The following is a 24,655-nucleotide window of genomic DNA, read 5'->3' on the forward strand; positions in this document are numbered from 1 at the left end:
AATGAACCAACCAGATTATGCATCACATTTTGACTCTTACCTTCGTATACACAAGAAATAGATATTTTCATTGGCTTTTAGCTTTTAGGTGTGTGTGTGCGTGTGCACATGTGTGTTGTACACATGTGTTTATATGATGTGTACCTGTGTGTGCCCCTCTTTATGGATAAACATGCAGAGAACAGAGGAAGACATTGGGGTGTCTTTTTCTATTGCTTTTTTGAGACAAGGTCTCTCACTAACCCCAAAGCTTCCCCTTTTGGCTCGGCATGCTAGCCAGTGAATTCCAAAGATCTGCCTATCTCTGCTCCCCAAAACGCATACTTGTCCAGCAGGTGCTGATCCACCCCTCTGTCTCCTCAACCCAGGAAACAGATTTTTAGACATTAGAGGAATATGCAGAGGATGGGAGGAGGGCTCTACAGGACGGTGTGTGACGTCAGAAGAACACGTGGAGGATGGAAGGAGGGCTCTGCAGGCTTTGGGCAAACTGTTCATTGCTCCTGAACTGTTTGTTATTGTATAAAAGGTGGGTTCTACACTATACTTCTCAAGGTTGCCAAGAAAACAAACAACCAAAACAAAACAAACAAACAAAAACCAGGGGAAGGGGGCAGTGCTTAGAATGGGGCAAAATAAAAGTGAGAAGATGGCTGGAGAGATGGCTCAGCAGCTAAGAGCACTGGCTGCTCTTCCAGAGGACCTAGGTCAATTCCCAGCACCCACATGGTGACTCACAACAGTTTCTAACTTCAGGCCCAGGTACCAGGCATTCATGTGGTGCATGTATATACAAATATATGCAAACAACACCCCCACAACACATAAAAGTCACTTACAAACCAATTAATCAACAGGAGGACAGGATGCCAGACTCCAGGATTCCAAGTCTCCTATCTCTCACTCGGGCAAGCCTATGAGCAAGGACCTCCTAGTCCTCGGGGTCAGTGGCCTAGGAAGCACAGCCACCCCTCTCATCTATCTACCACTGGGATTACCGTGAAAAATAAACAACAGACACAAGATGCTTAGCACAGAATCAGCATGTAACATAGAGCTAACTGCCATTAACAATGCCTGACACATAGGAAGCGCTCAGCTGATGGTCGCCAGCGCTAACAGTATGTACTCCCGTGAGAAAAACTAGGGTCCCAAGCCTCACAGGTAAAATGTTCTTCAACATCATTCAGTATTCTTTTCTTTCACAAACAGGAAAATCCATGCCCTTCTGCCCTGGAGGCAGAGCCCAGTCTTTAACACAGGGTTTTGGGCTTCAAGTTCTCCATTTTAGCTAGAAACCACACTGCATTCCTGGTCCTCTGTCTCCAGCAATGGTGAGGTCATTATGGAAACCAGTTCCCCATGCTAATAGAGGGAAAGCTGGGAAAAGGTTTAAACGTTGGGCTAGGTAGGGGCTGCCACTGGTGACAAGGCACAACTCAACTTTGTTCTTCACCCATAGCATGTGGATCTGGAAGGCATCAATATTTAATTTTTTGTGAAACTGGCCAAAGGCCTATAAATTAAAAATATAACCATAGGAAATCAGAATGACTTTGGGGAATTAAAGACTGATAAATTATACTTTGGGATAGAGCCAGGTCATGGAGTCATTAATCAAACAAAAGACCCTGATTTTTCTTTTTAATATGAGAAAATTTACTAGGGTCTTTAGAGGTTTTTCCAGTAGTGACAAGGAAGTTCTCAAACAGGATTCTCACGAACAGGATTTTCTAAAAAATGAGTACTGTCATCATTGCTAAAATATTTCCAAGTGAAGTATTATTCCAAGTGTTTAGTGCAGTGTACACTTCAAATGCAAAATAGAAACCAAGAAATCAGCAAGTGGCTGGTCACAGAGATGGGACAGTTCAGGTTCCAAGCATCGTTGAGAGTTTATGGTCTATAGCACAAACCTCAAATAGCCATCAATAGAAGAAATGTCATGGTCTTACAAGTGGCCAAAGTCACGGCCACCATTCATTGAAAGTTCATTAGGGCTAGACAACACATTGAGTTGACCTATGTGTCCTTATTCTTCACAAATGAACTGATTAGAAGCTGTGGTTTGAAAGAAATTGGCCTTTAAAAGGAGTGGCACTATTAGAAGGTGTGGGCTTGCTGAAGCAAGTGTGTCACTGTTGGGGTGGACTTTAAGGTCTCTTTTGCATTAGCTTCGCTCAGTGTGACAGTCAGTAGACTTCCTGATGCCTATAAGGTGTAGCACTCTCAGCTCCAGCACCACATATACCTACACAGCGCCATGCTCCCCATCCTGATGATAATGGACTGAACCTCTGAAACTGTAAGCGAGCCACCCCAAATAAATGTTTTCTATATAAGAGTTTTCCAAGGTCATGGTGTTTCTTCCCAGCAATAAAAACCCAAACTGAGACAGATGCAATTATTCTACCCTTTCACAGATATGGAGGCAGAAGTTCAGGGAAGGATGTGAGAGAGGAAGGATGTGAGAAAGGGACACTAAGCCCTGCACAAGAGTAGTGACCATCACCAACTGCTTGGGAACACATCCCATGTGCCAGGCAGAATCTGGCTACTCTGTTCATGTAGCTCAATTAAGCCTGGCCACAGCCTCATGAGGTTGGTGTCAAAGTTCCTCCTCACTTTACTAGAGAAGGCTGAAACATACTGACCTAAGACCCCTTACAGAAGTTGTTCAGCAGGATTATGAGGCTCCATAATTTACCCCTCAGCCAGGAACAAGCCCAGGAAGACAAGTGTTGCATGATCTCAGTTGTATGTGGGGGCTGAAAAAGTCAAACTCACAAAGTACAGAGTAGCCTGGCCGTGAGCACAGACTATTGAGAAGGACAGGACATGATCGGGGCAGTACTGGTCAGAGGGCTCAAGGTTTCATTTAGACCAGAGGAGCAAGAGAGTTCCTGCATGGCAGGTCGATGGCTGTGAGTTATCATGATCCACACTTCAAGTTGGCTGCGTCGGTTTCAAATGTTCCCACCTCAAAATGGCAAGCTTGTGAGGTGATGCACAAATTCATTTGCCTGGCAGTCATCCTTCATCAATCTTGCCGTACCCCACAAACAGCAACAACTATTTGTTACTTAAAACAAATTTGAAAAAGAACAGCATGAATGTAAAGAAAGTCCCCATTTGCAAACCTTCGACATTCTAGTAGTGAAGACCCAAGCTAACAGGGAGATCTTGGGGGGGGGGTGAGTGGGGAAGGGGCTGCCTTGACAGTAGCTGAGGAAGAAAATGCGGAGCTAGAAGTAACTAGAGATGACGCCAGAGTGTGGGATTTGCTGTGTTATGCTACAGCTCACTCCAATATAGGGCTGTGACTTATCACAGCAGGAGCAATATGCTCACTGCCTGGCCAAGAGCATGCTAAGTGGAACAGTAAATCAGGCAAGAAAAGGAAGGTACAGGTGCCTCAAAGGCTTTGGAGCAGGGAAGGAACAAAGGTGTTAAAGAGAAGAAGAAAGTGGAGATAAAAAAAAAAGCAGAGATACATCAATTCCATTCCACGAGTATAACACAATATAAGCAAGTGCATGGGGATTGTCCTCATTAAAAAACATAGCTCCTGGGGCTGAGGCAGCTCAGCCATATGCTACATGATGCATAAGCATGAGGGCAAGTGTTCCATCCCGTGGAACATACATTGAAAAGAGATGGGTACTACTGCATATACCTATAATCCCAGTGCTGGGGATCCAGAGACAGCAGGTCCCTTGCTTCTCTGTGAGCAAGCAAGCCTAGCTGATTTGGCAAGTGAGAGATCCTGACTCCAAAACAAAACAAAACAAAAAACATAGAGAATGACCGATACACAAACTCATTGTCAACCTGTGCTCTACGCACATGCACATGTTCATGTGCATCTACATATATGCACATGTGGTCATGCCTGTGTGCACATGCAAAAAATAAATGTGTGAAGATGTCTTTCTACATGGAAGCCAGTCTTTATTTGAAAATATTAAGCAAATGTTCATTAGAAGTCTGTGACAGTGTCTTGACTGTCTTGATGGATAACCAGGAAAGCCAAATAGGAACAATAAGTCATTTTGTTCATTGTTAATATTTCATGTTTGCAAACTGAACCAACTGAACTATGGCTGAAAACATATAAAACATCAAATAAGCATAAATATATAAATAAGCATGAATATATGTTACTGGATATATTATTTTTTCCTCCAACTGTTTCAAAGCACAAGCTCTGTTTACCTAACTTTGGGAAGTCAAGCCTGCGCCTTACACTCTAGGGAATCCTTGTCTGACCACACATGAGAGACTATCACTCACTAATTTAGTGACTTAATGGCCATGAAATAGAATGATGGAGAACTCAACAACTACAAGTCAAGATGGAACTGTTTCTTTTCAAGACTGTATGTAAGCAAAGTAGCCACTGGTCCAGGTCAAGACTGACATTATAGCCAGATACAGTGGTAGCTACACCATCACTCTTGCTATGGCCTTCTCCCAGAGTTCTCTGTTTTCCACAACCCCCCCCCCCCCGATGACAACTGTCCATCACTTTTCACAGCTACTCTTTTCTCATGCTGACAAAGAGGAAAAACAAAACAAAACCACTCAACCTCTTTCTTACATAATGTGTTCCGTGCCACCCCCAGGAGATCCAGAACTCCAAGGACCTTGATGCTTTTATCAATGCCACTCAATGTCAAGGACAGGAAATAAAAATATTTTTCTTTTCCGACTCAAATACAATACCCCTTTGTGAAGCTGCTTTTAAAAAAAAACTAGAAACAAAAAAATTTGAGAAATATTTCAGGTGAGAGATATTCATCAAAATATTCCATTTTGTTAAAAATATCTCCAAGCTTTTCTTAGCATTCCAGCTCACACAGCACTGAACTTCAGCATGATTAATCTGTTTCACCCTCATAGTGGAAGGAACTCTGAGGTTATCACAAAGGAGAGAGCAAGGAGCTGTCCCTTGGGACAGAAGTCCCTGCAGGGAGGAGTCAAGTCAGAGGGTTGTTTTCAGAATGGAAACAAGACAGAAGGGCAAGGGAAGAGAGGATAATGCAAATTACTGCATCCTCATTACCAGGCAACTGGAGTTTGGATCAAGGACCCAGGGGGTAACTGAGGCAAGCTGGAGAGTCCCTGAAGGCCAAACCTATGACAGCAAAGTGTGCATGTTCTCATCAGTTGCCCGGCACAGATAAATGAGGACCTTCCTTTGGGAAGCTTAACTGTGTTGATGTCAGTGGACCTAGCAACTGGAGGTGAAAGGGGACAGCAGGAGTGTGGCGTCTAGTGTGGGCTCAGACATTACAGTTCCAGTGAAGGAAAGACTCACACGTAGAGATATGCATGAAGGAAACAGGGCTTTGGGGAACAGGGTGAACTTGGTAATGGAAAGCTAGGGACCTGCAGGGCACCAGAGGCTCAACCTGGCCTTCTTTCTTAATGGCTTCTCCATGCCACTCCAGTCCCCTGGGCTCAACTCCTCCCCTCAACAGGAGAAAAGTAGATGACAGCCAAGTCTGCTTCAAGTCCTGCCAAAAAAAACTTTGCAGGGTTAAGAACATTCATACAAAAGCATTGAATATCATGCTACTGTGGTTACTTTTTTTCACAAGTTTCCAGGGCACATATATGCACAGGGAAAGACTGCTGTTATTCAAAGAGCTCAAGAATGCTCACAGTCTATCAAGGAACTGCTATGTCCGTCAGCTCTTTCGCCAGCTGTATCTGTTCTCCAAAGGGCCTGGAGATTTATTTCAGGGCAGTTGATTTTTGAGTTGGTCCATAGAACTCAAAGCATAGTGTGTAAAGCCTCCAGCATAATCTTAGGACTGTAGCTGAGCAGGCTTGGGACATGGGTGAGCAGCTGGGAAAACAACACTAGTTCACTGTGTTGCTTAAACAGGAGAGTCCCCATAGGAGACAAGGTTGAATTCCAGGCAGGAAAAGAAATGTAAATATCTGAAGAAAGATGATTTCCACAATGGTGAGTCTGTTGACATGCCTGGCAAATCTGTCACCCATACATGCAAACGAATGGGAGGGGACGACGAACCAGGACTTGTGAAAGATCAAAGTGATAAAATTAATCTCAAAACTATGCACACTATACACTTTCTAGGAAGGTACAGACAGATATCTTTGTATTGTCGTCATCATCGTTGTCATCATCATCGTCATCGTCACTATCATCATCATCACCATCACAGCCTGACAGCCAAGATACCAGGATACAGCACTGCTCTAGGCTAAGGGGCCTAGTAGAGGATCTAAGATCTGGATGGGAGAATTAAGATGGTGACAACACCCCTTTACGTGTTGTTCAATCAACCATGTACATAAAGAAGATGCAACGACCATGAAGGTACACATCACTGTGCTGTCCCACGCACGCGCCTTCATCCTAGTGCTCAAGGAAAAAAGCAAAAGTTCCATTCTGAAGCATTTATCTAATTATTCTTTATCAATAACAACTCAGGAGTCAGATATTGTGGTAAGAACCTGAATGATCAGAGAAGCAGCAGAGAAGCAACCAGTAACCTCTCCACCCTCCTTTCTGGATCTAAAAAGAACTAAGAATCTTCCTAAGCCCCTCCCTACCATATCCTATGCCTCTCTATCTGCCCTTGGTCCCCCAAAACCTCTATGGCTAATCACGCTCAGCTAGTAGCTAGTCCCACCATCTGAATCAAATATTATTGTCAATCTTGAGAATGTCAGAGTGTGATCAAAGTATCCCACAACTATCACTCAATCCAGGCCGAGTAAAGCAGAATGCCACGTGTATTGAACCTGCAGATTTCATGAAAATCCCAACTTTCTTGATACACAACACCATCTCTACAGGAGCACAAAGACGATCTCAATCCATTCAAACCTAATTCAACCTTTCCCTGAAGAATCACCATGGTGGCTAGGACCCTGTACTCATATTCTGAAAACTTGGGGTGGGGTATAGGGGTGTTTTAAGGCCCTCGCTGCTGTTCAGTACAGTGGGACTCAGGTCTACATGTTCTCCATACTATTCCACTTCCACTTTGGTCAAACCAACTGTTCCCCTGCCTGAGCTTCTCTACGAATTTTCTCCCAACAAGGTTCTACCATTTGAGGGTAACAACAGATTCCGTGTGCTTGGCAGCAATGCCATTGCCTACTATGTGAGCAAGGAGGAGTTATGGAAAAGTAACCTAGGGGCAGAAGCTCACGGGGTGCAGTGGGTAAGCTTTGTCAATAGGAACATGGTTCCTCCAGCCACACAAGAACACCAGGGTGATCCCGCCCCAAACCCCCATCTGGGCATCATGCATCGCAACAAACAGGCCACTGGAAGTGCAAAGGAGGAGAGAATGTGAATTCTGGGGCTGATGGACACACACTGGAAGATGAGGACCTTTCTGGTGTAATAAGCGACACTTATTGATTCCAAACTTATTGCCGTGGCTCAATAAACAAGTCTTAGAGTCTTCTTTTTGCTAGACCTTTCCAATACCAAATGTTGGTTCCTCACATACACTAACCAGTCCCAGTTATGGGTGTCATGGGGGAGGTAAAGCTGTGTGAAGAGATGGCCCAGTTTGACACTAAGAAGTGTGCAGTAGCCAGCCTCAAAAGGATAGCCCAAGAAAAGAAAAGGGTTCATGGAAAGAGAAAAAGAAACCCCTGGCTAAGTGGAAAGAAGAAAAAAAAAAGGCAGCTGCCACAGCTCCTGAAGGGGAGTTGAATGAATGTGAGCAGGAAATGGCTGCTGAGCCCAAGGCCAAAGGGCTGATCACCTGCCCAAGAGCATCTTTTGGTTGGATGAGTTTAAGGAGAACTGCTCCAATGAGGCCACCCTTTCTGTAGCTCTGTGATATTTTGGGGAGCACTTTGATAAGGATGGCTGGTCCATATGGTATGCTGAGTCTGCTTCCCTGAAGAGTTTGTCCAGCCTGTCATGATTTGTAACCTCATCACAGGAATGTACCAGAGATTGGACAAACGGGGGAAGAATGCCTTTCCTAGTGCTACCCTCTTTGGAACCAACAACAGCAGATCTGTTTCTGGTGTTTGGGTCTACTGAAGCCAATAAGATGCCTCTCCACTGGGTTTAGATTGGCAGATGGACTTGGAAGCATACACATGGTAGAAAATGGATACTAACAACCAGGAGATCTAGACTTTGGTTTGAGAACACTTTTCCTGGGACATCAAAGAACACAAACACATAATTTATGTATTTTATATCCTTGTATTTACATGCACGATTATAGATCAACATGTTTCTTTTCAAAGAGGGCATGTGCATGTTTATAGTCAAAACTAAATACCATTAGACATTCTGAGCCCTGAGGTCGACCAGCTGTCCTGGAACACTCACTAGAGAAGAAAGTGCTGGATCCACGGAAAGGATTGGCATCCAAATCTCTTAGGCAAAGATCCATATGTTACCTTCTCCTTCACACATCTGATGCAATTAAGCTTTCTTCAAATCAAGATATTACTCACCCCAAAAGCACACGCTGATGATAACAGAGGTTCATTATTTCTTGAGAGTCAATGGATCCCTTGGCCAATATATGTGGTAATTGGTAATAGGTAATTCTTCAGGACTATTACAAGAAGTGGCTCATAATTTCTTTATCTCTGGTTTTCACTGTGTGACAGTTCCTTTATAGAAGCACTGCCCAGGAAGGTTTTCTTTCTTACACTGATGTGAGACACTCCTCCCACTAAGGAAGCACACAGAGCGGTAACCCTCATAGTGAGACAAAATGTGAGCCCTATGATGGAGTGATGTCTGCAAAATGATGAGGTGGGGGAAAGGCCTGTGTGTATTTTTTAAGAGAATAGAAGAATTTATTTAAAGGGAATAGAACTGGGTCAGTGTCAGAAAACAGCAGGGGTATTTAAGGGAGAAATGAGGAAAACGGTCAGCCAGCTTTCCCTTCCTCCCTCCCTCCCATGTCCCTTCCTTTTTCTCTCCTCTCTTCACCTTTTCTCACTTTTCTTTCCTTACCAGTCTTCTCATATTACTTTTCCCCTAGGTCGTTTTTCTTTCTGAAAGTCACTACTAAATAAGCAGGTGGGTAGATAGGTAGACAGATGGGAGGGTAGGTAGAAATATGTAAACGTGTTAAAAGACTTAATTGTCTTGACTGAATAATTTGAGCACATCCTACCATCAGTACCATCTATGTAGATAAAAAATGTCCAAGAATAGCCTACGTTTTCCCATATTTCCAAGTGAAAATGTAGAAGCAGCAGGGTGGGTAAAAATCAATACACTGAAAACTTCTAGGCTGGTTAGGCTTTCTGGTAGCATAAAATTGAAAAGGAACAAGAAAGACAAAATGAGGCTCTGTCAAAAATGATTTCAGCAGAATCAGGGCTGGAGTGACAATCCCAGGACAGATAATGAGAATAAAGTGATTCTGTGCTCTGGCCCAGAGAAGCCAAGTAGAAGCCAGGGAAAGCAGAGCAATCCCAGGCCACTGCTTACTCCAGATGTATGACTGAGGTCGTGGTCTCAGAGGTCAGCCCTGGGTTCAACCCTTGGAGAGGTAGGGACACCACAGCAACTTTTCAAGATGTCCTCTGCATGGTATTTGTGGGGACAGCTAACATTGGCCAGGAGGCTGTTTACCAACGGAATTCTCCAGCACCTCCCTCAAACATGACAGGAGAAATTCATGCCAAAACTTACATGGGAACCAGAGAGAAGAGGCTGACTGTAGCCATGTAAAACACACCCCAGTCATGTCGTAACCTCCAGCTCTTTGCAGATGGCTGCTGGGGGAAGAAATGACTGCTTACAGACAGCAGAGCCCAGGGACCCATCCAGCTTCCAGACAAAAACCAGAGGGGAAATTAACCACCACGCTCTCAAATTCAGAGCTCTACCACGTCTAGGAATAAAACATCCACAAAGGAGAGGGAACAGGGTCAAGGGCAAGTACAAGTCATTGTTGAAGGTGTTCAATGTCAAAAAGGACACGCCATATTAAAGTAGGCGTTCTACAGACTGGAGAAGTCAGATAGAAATTAGTACATTTTACATACCCAAGAGATAGGAGGTTCTGGGCTCTGGAAGGAACCAAATACAAGCTCAGTTGCCAAGGTAGTACCAGAAGCCATAGAGTCTGGCCTTCATTAAGCCATCTTCTTAAAGCTTAGGAGTCTTGGGGCTCCTGGAACCAATTACCTAGGGCTCATCCTTATCTCTCCTTTGTATCGATTTTCAGAGCACTGTGGTTTGCCACCCTATACATAGACACCTTATAGCTGCCTAGGAACAAGCACAGAAACACTGTGTCCTTCCAGATCGACAAGACATCCCTTTCTAAAGTACTGGAAAAGGGACCCGGTTTCTTGGTCTGATTAGTTGGTGGCACCCTACAGTTTGCTACACCCTGCAGAGTTTGGACAGTTGCATCCACTGGGCTAAGACCTGAGGTGGCTGTTCCAACACTGACCACCTGACATCTGGTTTAGGACCTGGATTGAGCTGAAGTGCAGTCATTACTCAGGAATGATCAGAATTCTCTCTCTGTGTCCTGTCTCTCCCCTGCCCCTGCTCTCTCTCTCTCTCTCATACTCACCACACTCACACTCAATGATGCACACATACTCACACACTACATACTCAATCTCTCACACACACATCTACACCTATACACGCATACACCTACACACACACTTAACCTTCAGAGCTAAACTCTCAAAGGATTCCAAGTTCATCTCATTGACCAATCCTCCTCCTTCACCTCTTCTTCCTCCCCTTACTCTTCTTCTTTTCCTGCCCTTGCAGAAAACCAATATGACAGTTATCAAGCCCATTTTACAGGCAAGTACACCCAGACTTCAAATAACTAAGGAATCTGCCAGAATACAGCCAGAAAGCTGAAAATTCGGGATTTCAGATTAGGCCAGATTACTGTATAGAATGCCAGCTGCCAACAAAACATACCACCACCTTCTGAAAGGCAGATTTTAGGAAGGCTGAGGGTTATGGGGAAGGCATTATACTCATTCTGCAAACACCTACTGAATATACATTACCTACCAGGTGTTGAAAATGCCCCAGCTGGCGTGAGTGCTGGCCCTATGTAGCCACTGTAGTTTTCACTGCTTCTCTAGCTCCTCACATGTCTAATCATCAGACGGTGCTGCTGCACATGCGATGCGAGGGAGCCCAGAAAACAGGTACTTTCCATGTCCTCGGAGGAAACAATCCCACTCCTTTACCACTTCCAAGGACTCTCAAAGAACCATTTGGTGACATGCAAAGAGGCTGGAGGGACAGCTAGGGACCTGACGGAACAGGGGAAGTGTAAACCATGAAGTCAGGAGGAAGGAGGAAAAAGCATGGCGGCACTCATGTGCCTTCCTTCCCGGTCAGAGAGGGAGGGCTGAAGGAGTGTTGTATTCCTGTCCCTTCTTTACTGGGTAAGCTGGAAGAGCTACAGCCATCCGTAACACTCAACACAGCCACAGAGAAAGAAAGCAGGTCGCAAAGTGTGGCTCACACCTCTAAACAGACTTCTGGGGTCCCAGGCAGCTGCGGAGACTCGCAGCCTCTGGGGGTCCCCACCTACACAGTACAGAACAAGCCCCCTTCTCTCCTGGCTGCTGAATCAGCCAGGCTGGAAGGATCCAGGGAGAACGGTCCGATTCTGGAGATATCTGGTTTAGTCGGCACCATGAAAGAAATCACAGGAGTTCAGGGAGAGACTGGAAATGAGGAGTTGGCGGAATAAAGGTGATAAAAATAGATTTTCCAACCCTAAGGAGATGAATCATTTTGCCACGGGGATTCGCGAAGCTGTTTCAATTTGGTTTTCGATCCAGCCCCATAAATTTGATGACGGGATATTTCCTTCCCTTGATAACCAGTGCCATGAAGCGGTCAGTATTCAGACAGCTTTGACGGGATTTTATTAGAAGACTGCTCAGGAATAACCTTGGGTCCTTTCTCCACCTGCTATAAATACGGATTGTGATGGACAAGGACCGGGAGGTGAGGCTGGTTCTCCAGCCCTTGAATCCAGAACCACTGCCTCCCTGCCCGGTTCTCTCCCTGATTATTTCCCTCTTCTCTGCCAGAAAAGGAGATTTCCACAATGCAAGGAAGGCAGTTGAGATAAGAGCAGAGTGTGAGTGGTCCGGGGAAGAGGTGCCTCCTCCCTATGTAGTTGCATCTCTCTACGGCACCAGGTGCTGTCGGGAATGATGCGGTGTTAGCACCAGTCTTTAAAAGACAGCAAGGCTGCTTCTCATTCACAAGATTCTTAACATCCTCCTGAGTTTGACAAATTAATATATCTGTGCCTTTAACTATATAACCATAAAGGAAAAGGCAATATTCTGCTTAGCAGATAAAGCCTAGTTAAAGCAATTGGTGGTGGGGAGGGATGTAAAAGGTGAAAACCCGTATCAAGGGCTAAGTGACAGGAAATTGATTTTGGAATTACTTTAGCCATACTCATAAAAAGTAGTGTTTCAAACTAAACGTAAAAATCAACATAGCCTCCTTCCTTCTCCCCTGACCATCCATCATATATACTTCCAATAACGGATTTTACTCACCCCAGCACGTCCTCAGACTCTCACGGAGCTCCAGCAGACCCACACAGAGAGACAGGAGCTACAGCTCCCCTCCTGTGAGCCCCTCACAGCAGCCCAGATGCCCCTACATTCTCCTGCCCAGCAAGATCCTCACTCCCACAGAGCCATGCTCAGAGCAGAGCAGGCTGCAGGAGCTGAGACGCTGATGCAGGGAAGGATAATGAAGTGCTAGAGAGGAGAATGGAGTGCAGAGAGGAGAATGAAGTGCCAGAGAGAGGCGGGATTCTGCTCCCTGGAGGAAGAGGAAGAAGAGGAGAAAGTGTCCCCTGAGCTCCAAGACCCAGATACAATTCTGCCAAACTACGAGGTGACAGTCTCCAGTACATAGTGGGTTTGCAATACTGTCAGCCCTTCTGGAATTGGATTGAAGGAAGGCTCAGGGCATAAGGCTGGAGTTCCAACTCTGAGACAGACCAGTTGCAAGGTCCTGGGTCAGTTACCACCTTCTGTGACTCAGTTTCCCCATTTCTAAAAGAACCGTGTTGTTGAAAAGCTAGATGGCTCCTCGTCTTGCAACCATGGAAACAAACACACACCTAATAAATAATAAACACTGTTACAGTTTACTGGAAACACACTACATACATCCACCATCTTCTTACACATTTAAATGTGGGTCAGCTTGCTCAGTCCCACAAGGCCAAGATGAGATTTATTAGCTCCGTTTTATAGGTGAGGAAACTATCCCATGCGCTCTGTGAATCCCCATGAACATAAAAGCTCATCACATCCGTTCAGTGTTTTGAATTTAAATAGTGGCATTTAATCTCTGGGCTTGAAATTGAGATGACATCCGAGAAGGGAATCCAACGCTGCTGGGTGATTCATGTGTTTACGGTCTCCGCTGGTGTCATTCTGAAGTGCCAGTATTTACGGTTAGAGTCGCTCACGCTACTGCAGAATCCATTTTCCACCTGTTGTTTTTTATTAAAACTCCATACAGGGCCATGAAATATTCCTTTGTGCAAATTCTAAAAACAGGGCCCTGAAATATGTGAGCAGAAATACTGAGTATGGATTTACTGTTTGGAATTTTCAGGTGCTGTAAAACACAGTGTTTGCGACCATCCATCACTTATAAAAGTTTATTAGATTGATAGGCCAGCAGACTCTCCGGTATCCTGCCGTTTATTGACACCAATATATCATGCGGTAGGCCAGCTTTTAGCGTTTATTAATAACTGCTGTGTTTCCTGGCCCTTCCCTGTGTCCTTCCATCGTGACCTCCTTTACTGCGATTGTCATTTACTTATTAAGTAAAATATTTACTTTAGGAGATTTTTTTAAATTTACAGAAAATTTGCAAAAATAAAGAGTTTCAGTACAACCGAAGCCCTGAATCTCAATGTTTGGGATCATCTGCACCAATTGGTGAGCAGATTCATGCAGAGAGCTGTGAACCAAACTCTGTGTTTTCCTCGTATTTCCTTCATTTTCCCTTAGTATTCTTTTCCGGCTCTCCTGATGCCACCAAGGAGAGCACATTACATTGTCAGCATGTCCCCTCCACTTCCTCAGGACTTACCTTGTTTCTGAAACTTGTGGTTTGGCCTTGGCAGTTGTGAAGAGCTCTGGCAGGGAACTTTCTAGAATGTTTTCTACTTTGCTATTTTTTTCCCCTCACACTGAGCTGCGGGAGGAGGCCCATTAAGGTTAAGTACTATTTCTACAACATTGTATCATCCGCGCTGCTTTATTTTAAGTTTTCTGGGTTTGTTTTTCACTTTTGATGGGGGCGGGGGTGGCTGTCTCCCTGGTTTCCAGGATGGTCGTGAACTGGATCCTCCACTCCAAGAAACTGGAACCATAGGTCTGTGCCACCAGGCCTACCAGCTAGCGTATTTTTAAAAGCTTTATATTGGAGTCAAACAGAAGCTTTACGGTAAGAAAAACTGAACTTTGGAAACACAAGTTTTTCACAAGGCCTTTACCCAGTTACCTTGTATTTACAGGGCTGAGAGGGCAAGGGGGAGCGAAATTAAAGCTCCCGTCCATTTTTAGACGACGGTGGAATCAAGCTTCTAGCGGGAAGCCAGTTAATTACCAGATAGGTGTCTAGCAATCCTTTTGAAATGCTTGCCAAGACAAACTTCCTACAAAAACAGTCTCAGAGGAAGACGCACTGGAAGAGAAGTGTTATTTCAGCCAACTATGGCCTACTGTTCGGACGACGCCTTCGAGCGAGGAGGGAGATTTTTTTTTTCTTGTCAGACTATAGAACTTAGATGAACTGAAGACGGAAGTCTATGGTAAGGGCCAGTTTCGTGGAGATTTCTTTAGGTAGGAGACGACTGTGAAGACCAGGTGAGACGCAGACCAGAATATGTGTTCCTGCTCTCACATATTTTTCCTCCCAGGTCCTAATTAAAGGGTTTATTCCCAAGCGGAGAGGCAAGGAAGTGATGTAATGTCACAAGCTGCTGAACTCTGTCCAGTGAAAGATAAGGGACAACAACTGGGCTCTTTCTTCAAAGAAAGGGTTTGTTTTTTTCTTCCCCGAGAGACAGGAAGGAGAAAAAAAATCCTAGGGGCAAGGATGAAAAAGCTTACAGAATGTCTATATATAACTCCCACCTTTGCAAGGACACAAAATGATCATGGAAACAAGTTTGGAAAATAATGTACAGCGTACCAAGAGGCGATTCGACTTCAGTGAGTGAGGCTCGCACACACAGCGCGTGTAAGAGTTTAGGTCGCTGGCTTACCCACCGTCACAAGCTAGATTGTACTTGCCCATAATGCAGAATTTGACGGCGTTTGACCTAAAAGAGGTCATTAAGTTATAAGAGATCTTCTCAGTGGAGCCGAAACCAAGCTGGGATGGCCTCCTCATAAAAAGCAGAAATGCAGCTGGGCAGTGGTGGCACACACCTTTAATCCCAGCACTCAGGAGGCAGAGGCAGGCAGATCTCTGTGAGTTCGAGACCAGCCTGGTCTACAGAGCGAGTTCCAGGACAGGCTCCAAAGCTACACAGAGAAACCCTGTTTCAACTCCCCCTCCAAAAAAAAAAGGTGGACATGTAGACACAGACAAGCATGTAACAAAGCAAAAGATGTCCTCTTTCACAGTCAAGAAAAAGAAGACTCAGAAGAAATTGGGCCTCACGGTGCCTGCCTCTTGGACTTACACCTTCCTCCAGAACTGAGAGAACACTTTTCCGTTGCTCAAGCTCCCCGTGTGTGGCACTTGTTACAGTGGTCAAACAAATGGCACTCCCCTGGCACTAACAGGAGAAGTCAAGGGGTAGGAGAAAGGCTGAGAGCTGGAGTCTGGCAGGGATTACCCAACAGGTTGTCAGCCAATCGGACAAAGGACTTTCAAAGTCTCCATCTGTCTTGATTTCACATCTATCTCTCACAGTCGACAACTCCTCCTGAGGCTTCAAGTCCCTTTTCTCTCTCCCCCTTTCCTTGAATCCTTTCAGGACTGGCCAAACACACCTAAAGACAAGACTACCAGTGGACGTGGGTGGACATTCACAGTTTGTGATTACAGTAAAAGAAATTGTTTTTGTCCATACTTTTTGTAAAGATTTAATGCCAGAATTTTTCATTCATTAACTGAGTCCAAATTTTGTCATTTCCCCCGAGTTCCAACCCTACACGGCCTGTATGCTGCCAGACAGCTGCTCATGAGCGTCTCTTAGAGCCAGGTCAGTGTGTCCAAAACAGCACTGATCTTCATTCTTGGAACCCATCTCTCATTCCCCTGCTCCCATGATCCCTGTTAATGGCACTCGCATCCTCCAAGTTGCTCAGGTCCAAAACAGCTGTCATCTTCCTAGCATTATTTATTGTGTTTCACCGCGTCCAACACGTACATATTTTTAACATCTGAAATAAAGCTGCGTCTTTCCACTGCCGGGCCTTAGCATTGTGTCATAATTGAACCGGCAGGTTGTTTTTATTAGCTAGGCTCGTAAAAACGGTATGTCTTATAAAAATGATGGCTTATTGCATTTGGAGACAAATTCTGTCTTCCCGTGTCCGTTCCCCTGGCCTTCATTGAGGCTTAGATGTGTATCATCTCTCCTTTGGACTTCTTGTCTCCTAATCAAATGATTTTATTCCTCATTTCTTCCCACCATTGGTTTCCCACACTGTTGGTGTTTAAATCTGAAATGTCTTCCGAAAGTTCATGTGTTAAAAGCTTGGCCCCCAGCGCAGCAGTATTAAGAGGTGGGACCCCAAGATGTGACCCAATCATGAGTATGACAACATACGTAACGATGAAGTCACAGCTGAGTGGGCTTTAAGAGGTAAACCTAGTGGGAGGAGAAAGGTCACTAGAGCTGTACTATTGAAGGATATGTTTTTTCCAGTCTCTTCTCTGCCTGTTTGCTCCTTGGCTTTCATGTGGATAGGTGTCTCCTCTGCCACGCACCCCTACTTCCATAACTCCCTGTCTCCTGTCAAGCCCAAAGCGACAGAGTCAGCTGATCTTGGACTGAAATCTGTACAAATGAATCTGAAAAGAACCTTTTTCCCTGTCGGGTTTTTCATCTCAGATATCTTGTCCTAGAGATAAAAACTGGCTAGCCGCACACAGCTGCACAGTTCTCCGCAGCACCGAAGTTCTTTGCTTTCAGTGGCTCTCAGTGCAGGGGAAAGGAGACCAACTCTCTGTAGATGGCATTTCTGGCCTCAATGTACTTTCTGGTTCACTTTCTAAAACACCAACTTCTCTGAGACACTTAGCGCTACATACTGTCACATGGAAATACTGGCCCCTCACAGTTCCTAAGCTCTTCTGCCTTGACCATTCCCACAAGAGCATCCTTCCCACAACTCCAGGGTACTTTGTGTTCATGGGAGCCCTGGCGACACCTCACCTTTCAAAGCAGGTTTTGATCTCAAGTCAGCACACCTTCCTGGTTCATTGTTGCATAGTAGACTTCATTAGCACCCTATAATGTTAGATTTGTTTATTTGCCTCCTAGAAGGAGGTCCCCCAAAAGTTAAAGGTTATGACTTATGTCAGAAGTGGATTCTCATTTGGAAGGCAAGAGAGAACAAGCCATCTGTGTGTGTGTGTGTGTGTGTGTGTGTGTGTGTGTGTGTTTGTGTGCGCGCACGCGCGCGCAATGTACATAAAAACAAAAACAAAGAAACAAAAAATAAGGAAACAAGTTGGGTGTCATATAAGAGAGACTGTCCCAGGAAACTTCAAGCCCTATGGCCCTAGGGACATGCCTTCAGAAGAATGAGAGACCTACAGGTCAGCAGAGATGCTCCTCTGTTTACAAAGGGGATAAGTCCTGAGAAACACACTGTAAGTCGAATATGCGATTCTACCCCACCAAACCCCATACCCAGGGACACAGATAGCAACAGCACATGTTTTTTACGCTTATGTATGTATGGCTGACTGGAGAGGATGGCTCCTGCCACTATCAGGATGTAAAATGTCATACTGCACACCACCAGCCCAGGAAAAGTTTAGAGAGTAGATCCTACCGAACGGGCATTACTTTTTCATCATAGTAAAGTCAAACCATGGTGAACCAAACCCGCTGGAGAGTATCTGCTCCGGCACGTGACGTCTGAAGGCTCCCAGGGATCACTCCTGGTATTTGAGCCCTTACATCACTTCCTTCACTGGAGTGTGGGTGGCACCCAATGACTTGCTTTTAATCAAATGCACGTGGCAGAGGTAATGAACTGCCACTTTAGAGATTAAGGTATAAAGGACTGTGACTTCCACCTGAAACGGTTGTGTTCTCATTCCCTACCTTCTTTTCTTTTCTCCCTCCCTCTTTCTGTCTCTGTCTCTCTCTCCTTCCTTCCCTCTCTCCACCTCCCCCCTCCTCGTTTGTGAGATTTGACTGTGTGTGTGTACATGCATACATGTGAGCACGCATGCATACAGAACGGAAGAGAATGCCGTTTTAGGAAGTGTTGGGGTATGCTGCAAGTGGAATCATGAATTTTTTAAAAAAAGTCTTCAGCAAAACTTCCTAATATTTAAAAAATATCATTTTACATGTGTATTTGTCTGGTAATATGTATGTGCACCATGGGTAAGCCTGGTGTCCATGGAGGCCAGAAGAGGGGCCAGACCACCTGGGACTGGAGTTAGAGCCAGTTGTAAGCCACCACATGGATGCTGGAGAAGGGTGAAAGTCCTGGAAATTCTGAGAAAAGTGATAGGCTATCTACTTCAAAGACAAGGTTTTCAGAAGAGTGGGCTGGTACAGGGAGCTCACCTCAAGGTGGGTTCTAAGGGAGACTTCTCATGGGCTGGTAGACACCCCAACACCTGGTGCCCAAATTTATTTCCTTGTCCTTTTCCTAAAAAGAAGTTTGCATAAGGCTTTTCACGTCTGCTTTCAAGAGCTGCCCAAAGCGCCCTTTGTCTAAAACAATGTGTTTAACCTTCTTACAGCCTGGAAGACCCCACAGCCTGCTGTGGGACAATGGTTTGTACCCTGACGATTGTATTTTCATAAAACGCTGGAAATATAGGTAGGACTACCAGGCAGAAAGTAGAGGCAAGGCAGCAAGAACAGGAGAATTCTGGGAAGAAGAAAGCTGGGTCCACAGTCCTGACCCAGCCACAGAAGAAGTAAGATGTGACTGCCTTGCTGAATAAGGTACTGAGCCATGTGGCTAGCATAGACAAGAATAATGGGCTAATAAAAGTTTTAAGAGTTAATAAGAAGCCTGAGCTAATGGGCCAATCAGTTTATAGTTAATGTAGACCTCTGTGTCATTTCTTTGGGACTTAACGATTACGGGAACCTGGCAGGACAGAAACCTCAGACAACAACAGCCCTTCCATCAACCAACCCTTCTCTGATCTCCCTCAAAGGCATCAACCACTGCAAATGCCTTCTGAAAGCTCCCAGAACTCTGCCGATTCTGGAAACTTCCATTACAGCCACTCCAGGAAGCTCAGCTCTACCCATATTTGAAACAGTATCTTTGGCTAGAGAAAAATACATCCCTTGTGCAAAATAAAATAAAATAAAATAAAATCACTTCTGAGTGTTTTAAGGTAACTAGATGGTACAGTAGACTTTGCCTTTCTTCTTGTTCAAAGAATTCCAATAATCTGTCACGTATCTGTCCCATCTTCAACTGGCAACACTTGGATACGTAACAGAAGGGTCGCTAGGAGTTAGCACACATCCCAGCTTATACTGTTTTCCTAATCTGGGTCAAATACCCCCCCCACACACACACCATATGCCCTCATGTCCGCATCTATTTCCTCTTGAATCAGTTTCATCCTCATGTTCCCAGATGCAAAACCAAATGAATACTTTAAGATAGCTTTAAGAAGACTCCGGACTTGAGGCAGCATCTCCAGTATCCTCTATCTCTAATTTCACTTCTCATATGCATATGTAAATGACTGTTAAAATAGAAATACAGCCAAAAGATCAAGCTACAAACTTCATGGTAAGAAAGGCCCTGGCATGCAGCGACCTTCAACATCTTCTCTAATGACCGCTCACTGGAACTTCAGGACGCAACGTGATTGTGTAACACTGATGAGCTGGCAGACAAAGGGATGCTTACAAAGGAATCTTTGGTAGGCCAAGCCCTGAGTTGGAGGTCTTTCTCCCTGGCAGCAGCAGACATTTTCACTAACACCTAAAGAAGAATGCAAGCATCTGCAGGCAGTCACCACGCAGCTTCAGACGTCAACGTTATAGAAGGAACCCAGACCTGGATCCAGGCTCTACGTGAGTTCTTGCCAGGAAATGGTTCTCAGCTACTTTGTTTTAACACCTTTGCCCCTTTAACTCTCTAAAACCACAGTTAGGGAGGTAAAATACACCTATTCATGCCTCTGTGAATCTGCATGTGTTTGCAATTCTGGATTGGTATGTGAAAACAGACTTGGCTATTTATCTTCCAGTTGAGTGAATGGCCCATCTTACCGGATTGACTTTTCAACACTAAGCCGTTAGAAGATGCACACACAGAGACACACACACACATACATAATGGATATAAGCACACAGAGACACACATATATAAATATACTGAGTCTCCCCATGCCCTCTGTCAGCACAGAAAACCCTCCAGCCACACTTCTCTGGAGACCTGAGACTTCTTGATCAACACTGGGTTGGTGGTATGCCAACTCCCTGGCAATGTACACACTGACCTGGAAGTCTTAAGGCACATTTGAGGTATTCTCTGCCTTTTGCTTAGTGTCATGAATGTGACAGGAAAAGACAGTGCAGAGTTTCCTCCATCTTGTATTCTTATTGCAGTCATTAATCATTTAACTAGAATTTGATCTCCTTGATGGTGAGCTCCATGGAAAATTACCCAACTCTATTCTAGGAACCCGAGGTCAAGATACCCCAGCTACCTTAGCTTCTGTTAAACTGCCTGCTTGTGCAGGACTCCCTAGAGCTAACTGCTTATCTCAGTTTCTGCTAAACTGCTTGCTTGCATAAAACCTCCCCCTGCAGCTGCTAAGCAAATTACCAGGATGTGTTTTTTGCTTTTGAAAACCCCTACCTTAAACATTTGGAGATACAGTTGGGCCCCAAATACTTAAGTGTAGTCACAGCCTGGAATAAAGATTTTCAATCGGCTATAAACTGTATCTGAGTCATTATCTCTAGTGAGCAACCTATAACAATGAATATGAGGATGAAGGAAATATCACTTGAAAAATATACTTGCTGGGTAGTGGTACTGGACACCTTTAATCCCAGCACTTGGGAGGCAAAGGTAGGCAGATCTCTATCTGAGGCCAGCCTGGTCTACAAAAATGAGTTCCAGGACAGTCAGGACTGTTAAACAGAGAAACCTTGCCTTGAAAAACCATTTTATATATACACACATACACATATATATATATATACATATATGTTATAAGTATATACACATTATATATTATACACACTCAAATATGTATATACTAAAACAAAGGCAACAATCTAGAATGTATTGCTTATTTGGAGTCTCCTCCTACAAAACAGAATTCTCTTTGAACCTCTGGTCTTTGTGCTAATATAAAAATTTGCAAACCTACCCAAACGGTTATAATGCTACCATAGCATCTGTACATTTAAGGGACATGAACAATGTTGACGAGCACAGGTCTGCTGCTTTGCAGCATGTGCCTTCATTTGGACTTGTCTTACACTCTTCAGAATGGTGGTTTTTAATGTAAAAATATGACAACTGATGCCACTGGCATGTGGGATCGTAGCTAATTAGCATTTTAAGCCACACTGCCTTAGCATAAATACTAAACATTTACAGGCCTTCCGTTTCAAATTGTTGCCACCATCTGATTCTCCAGAGTATACTTAAAGTCGACGCTTATCTTTCTCATGCATTAACCTCTTTTCTCCAATATCAGGGATGCCCTCCATATTCTGTAAGGAAAGATATTAACAGACGATGCAAGCTCCAGGGTTCACACAGATGGTTCTGCATTAGATCTTGATAAATGCACAGGATTTTGCCAGAAAGAGAGGAAGGACCAGGAATTCATTAACCACTGGGACAGTAAGTATACGCAGGAAAGCATTCTCTAAATGCTCCACTACTAAGGGGTAATCTATTTAGTATTTAACACTAACATAGTAAATACTGTCAGAAGATAGTAATTCAGTCAGGAAGAGGTGACAAAGAATGAAAACAAGCAGGGAAGCGTCAGCTAGAAAAGATCCAGACCGTGGGGTGGTGAGGAGACACAAAGAAAGGGGAAATAGAGGTCAACTATACCAGCAGGAAGGCAGTTCAAGTACCCATGCTTACATCAAATTGCCAGACATGTAAAGAACAGTATTTGATCTAATACGACTGGAGATCTGGGTCAAAGGGTCAGAGTGCTTGCTCTGTGATGGTGGGCACCTGAGTTCAAATCTCCAGCACTCACGTAAAAAGCCAAGCACATCTGTAGATGTCTGTAAACCCCAGCAAGTTCCAGTTCTGTGAAGCAAACTGTTTCGAAGCAATAACATGAAGAGGAACCAAACAAGACACAAAGTCCTACTCTGGCCTCCTTATGTAAACACAGCCAGCCCTAAGCACACACCACACAGCATGCACTGCCAACATGATGATTCCCCAAGAAAAACTATCAAAATGCATGTATGTTCTAAACCAGGCAGTGTTACTGAAACTACTCATGGCTAGCACTGGAAATTAAGGTTCCCTAGCCCCTTTCCTCTAGCTACTGTGCCCAGAGCTGCTTGTGGCTCACAAGTGCTTCCTGGAGCCTCCTTCACCTTGTTTCCTCTTATTCCTGGGACACTAATCCCCAGAGCTCCAAGGTCAGCAAGATCAGGGGCTGCCACAGGCTCAAGGCCAAACAGAAACCCACCAGTCATAAAGACCATGGCTTCCACATCTGGAAAAGATGGCTTTAATAGAAAAAGTTCTAAAATAATGGGTGTACATACATACTAACATATGTGATACATCAATAATACTCATATATATCTTTGGTTGAATTATATATAAAACCACTCTTCCGAAGTGTATCTCTCTATCCTCCTCTCTATTTATCAGCTTATTGGCTACATGGTTCTGACAAACAAATTAGGTGGAATTTTAATGACTAATCTCCAACTTTCTACCAACCAATATAGGAAGGAAAATGTATCCACAGAAATGGCAATTCTTCACAAAAGAATCCAGTTTCTTCAACTCGCTGATATCATGCCTTCCCACCAGGACCCCCACAGCCTTCAAGAACAAAAGCCTCTTGTCACATCTAATTTTAACCAGTCATCATGATATAACTAAGAAACTTTAAAACAATCAGCAGGGCCTATGCAGGAGCCAGCCTAAATTCTTGACATTTTTCTCATTGTTTTCCTGCAAAAACACAGGCAGAGAAGGCGATAATCAAGGAAACAGTCAGCGAATCGTTAGCAGACCGTGTGTGTGTGTGTGTGTGTGTGTGTGTGTGTGTGTGTGTGTGTGTAGGAGCTCCTTCAAGAATTAAGATTTTGTTATCGTCCTGTTTTACATTTTTCCTTTTTTCTACAAAAGGGTAGGATCAGTTAAGTGGCTACTATTGATTGTCAAGAACTATAAAACACATAAAATATATAAATACTAGATCCTGCCTGATGTGACATGAACATGTGAATTCTACAGATCTCATGAGTGGGCTTGGAAGGGCTGGGATCATTCTTGCATGGTTCTCCAGGTAACAAACACTGGCCAGCCTTGGCATAAGTCCTCTTCGGAGAGCGTTGGTATACAACTAGCCAGTGCTGGATTAACACTGGAAGAAGCACCTTGTTATGAAAGTGCTATTTCCCTTTGAAAGGCCTCCGTTTCCCTCTTCTCCACTGCAAGGGGCCCGCAGTGAAGCACCAGGAAGAGGAAATGTAATTAAAATCACATTCCCTTCCTGGGCTCAACTAAATTATCAGCCTCTTACCCAGAACAAATTTACCTCTTCAAGACTGAAGGACTGCATCCCTCTTGGGAAAAAATACAAACAATGATTAAAATGCCATCTGAACATGGTTGGAATTTTTTGTGCTCAAGGAACCTCTGAGTGGAATGAAGTCAATGTGTTCTCACTGATGCAGAATACACACTGCGGGAAAGAACTGTGATAAACGGCATTGCCGTGACCCTTAGGTTAGAGTGAAGGAATATTGGAAAATAAATCTCAATTGTGGATACTCACCAATCCTGCAATGGGGGTAGGCAATCTATTGATCTTTTTAACAAGTCCTGGCTTTATAGCATTCAGCAACCTGTCGTGAAAAAGGCAGAATGTCAAGTGAGACGTCAAACAAGATGGATCACACAAATCACCTGCATCCCGAGCTGTGGCTAAACTGCTGACTAGGAAAACCTGGGAATTTAAAGCAAGCCGTAAATCTCAATCATCCGTCAGCCTCCCCGGGTAAGGAAAGAGCTCTGCCAACATGGAGTTTGTTGACAGCAGGTGGAGTCACAGAATGGAAAGTTAGGAGAGGAGAAAGGAAAGATGCAGAGAGTGCTTCGTGGGAACAGACAAAGACATGAGGGAGGCTGAGTCTAGGAGAGAACTGTCTGGAATCAGAGCCATGTACCGCAACCCAGGGTAAGGCAAGCTGCCAGTTCTGGCTCAGGCAAG

General features: G+C 44.4%; 1 protein-coding gene and 1 pseudogene across 19 annotated transcripts in view; one reads left to right on the plus strand and one right to left on the minus strand.

Moving 5' to 3' along the window:
• The window catches only part of Limch1 (LIM and calponin homology domains 1), a 303,949-nt gene that overhangs the window by 134,279 nt on the left and 145,015 nt on the right, over window positions 1-24,655 (minus strand). For all 19 annotated transcript variants that reach the window (XR_012907247.1, XR_012907248.1, XM_075943248.1 and 16 more), the window contains exon 3: window positions 24,221-24,290. Coding sequence is in view for 17 of the 19 variants with exons in the window: in XM_075943248.1 (XP_075799363.1) it covers window positions 24,221-24,290 (70 nt within the window). In the remaining 2 variants the exon portion in view is untranslated. The remainder of the gene's footprint in view (window positions 1-24,220; window positions 24,291-24,655) is intronic.
• LOC142832923 (elongation factor 1-gamma-like) lies at window positions 6,347-11,723 on the plus strand (annotated as a pseudogene).

The sequence above is a fragment of the Microtus pennsylvanicus genome, chromosome 12 (assembly GCF_037038515.1).
Source record: "Microtus pennsylvanicus isolate mMicPen1 chromosome 12, mMicPen1.hap1, whole genome shotgun sequence".
Taxonomy (NCBI): Eukaryota; Metazoa; Chordata; class Mammalia; order Rodentia; family Cricetidae; genus Microtus; species Microtus pennsylvanicus.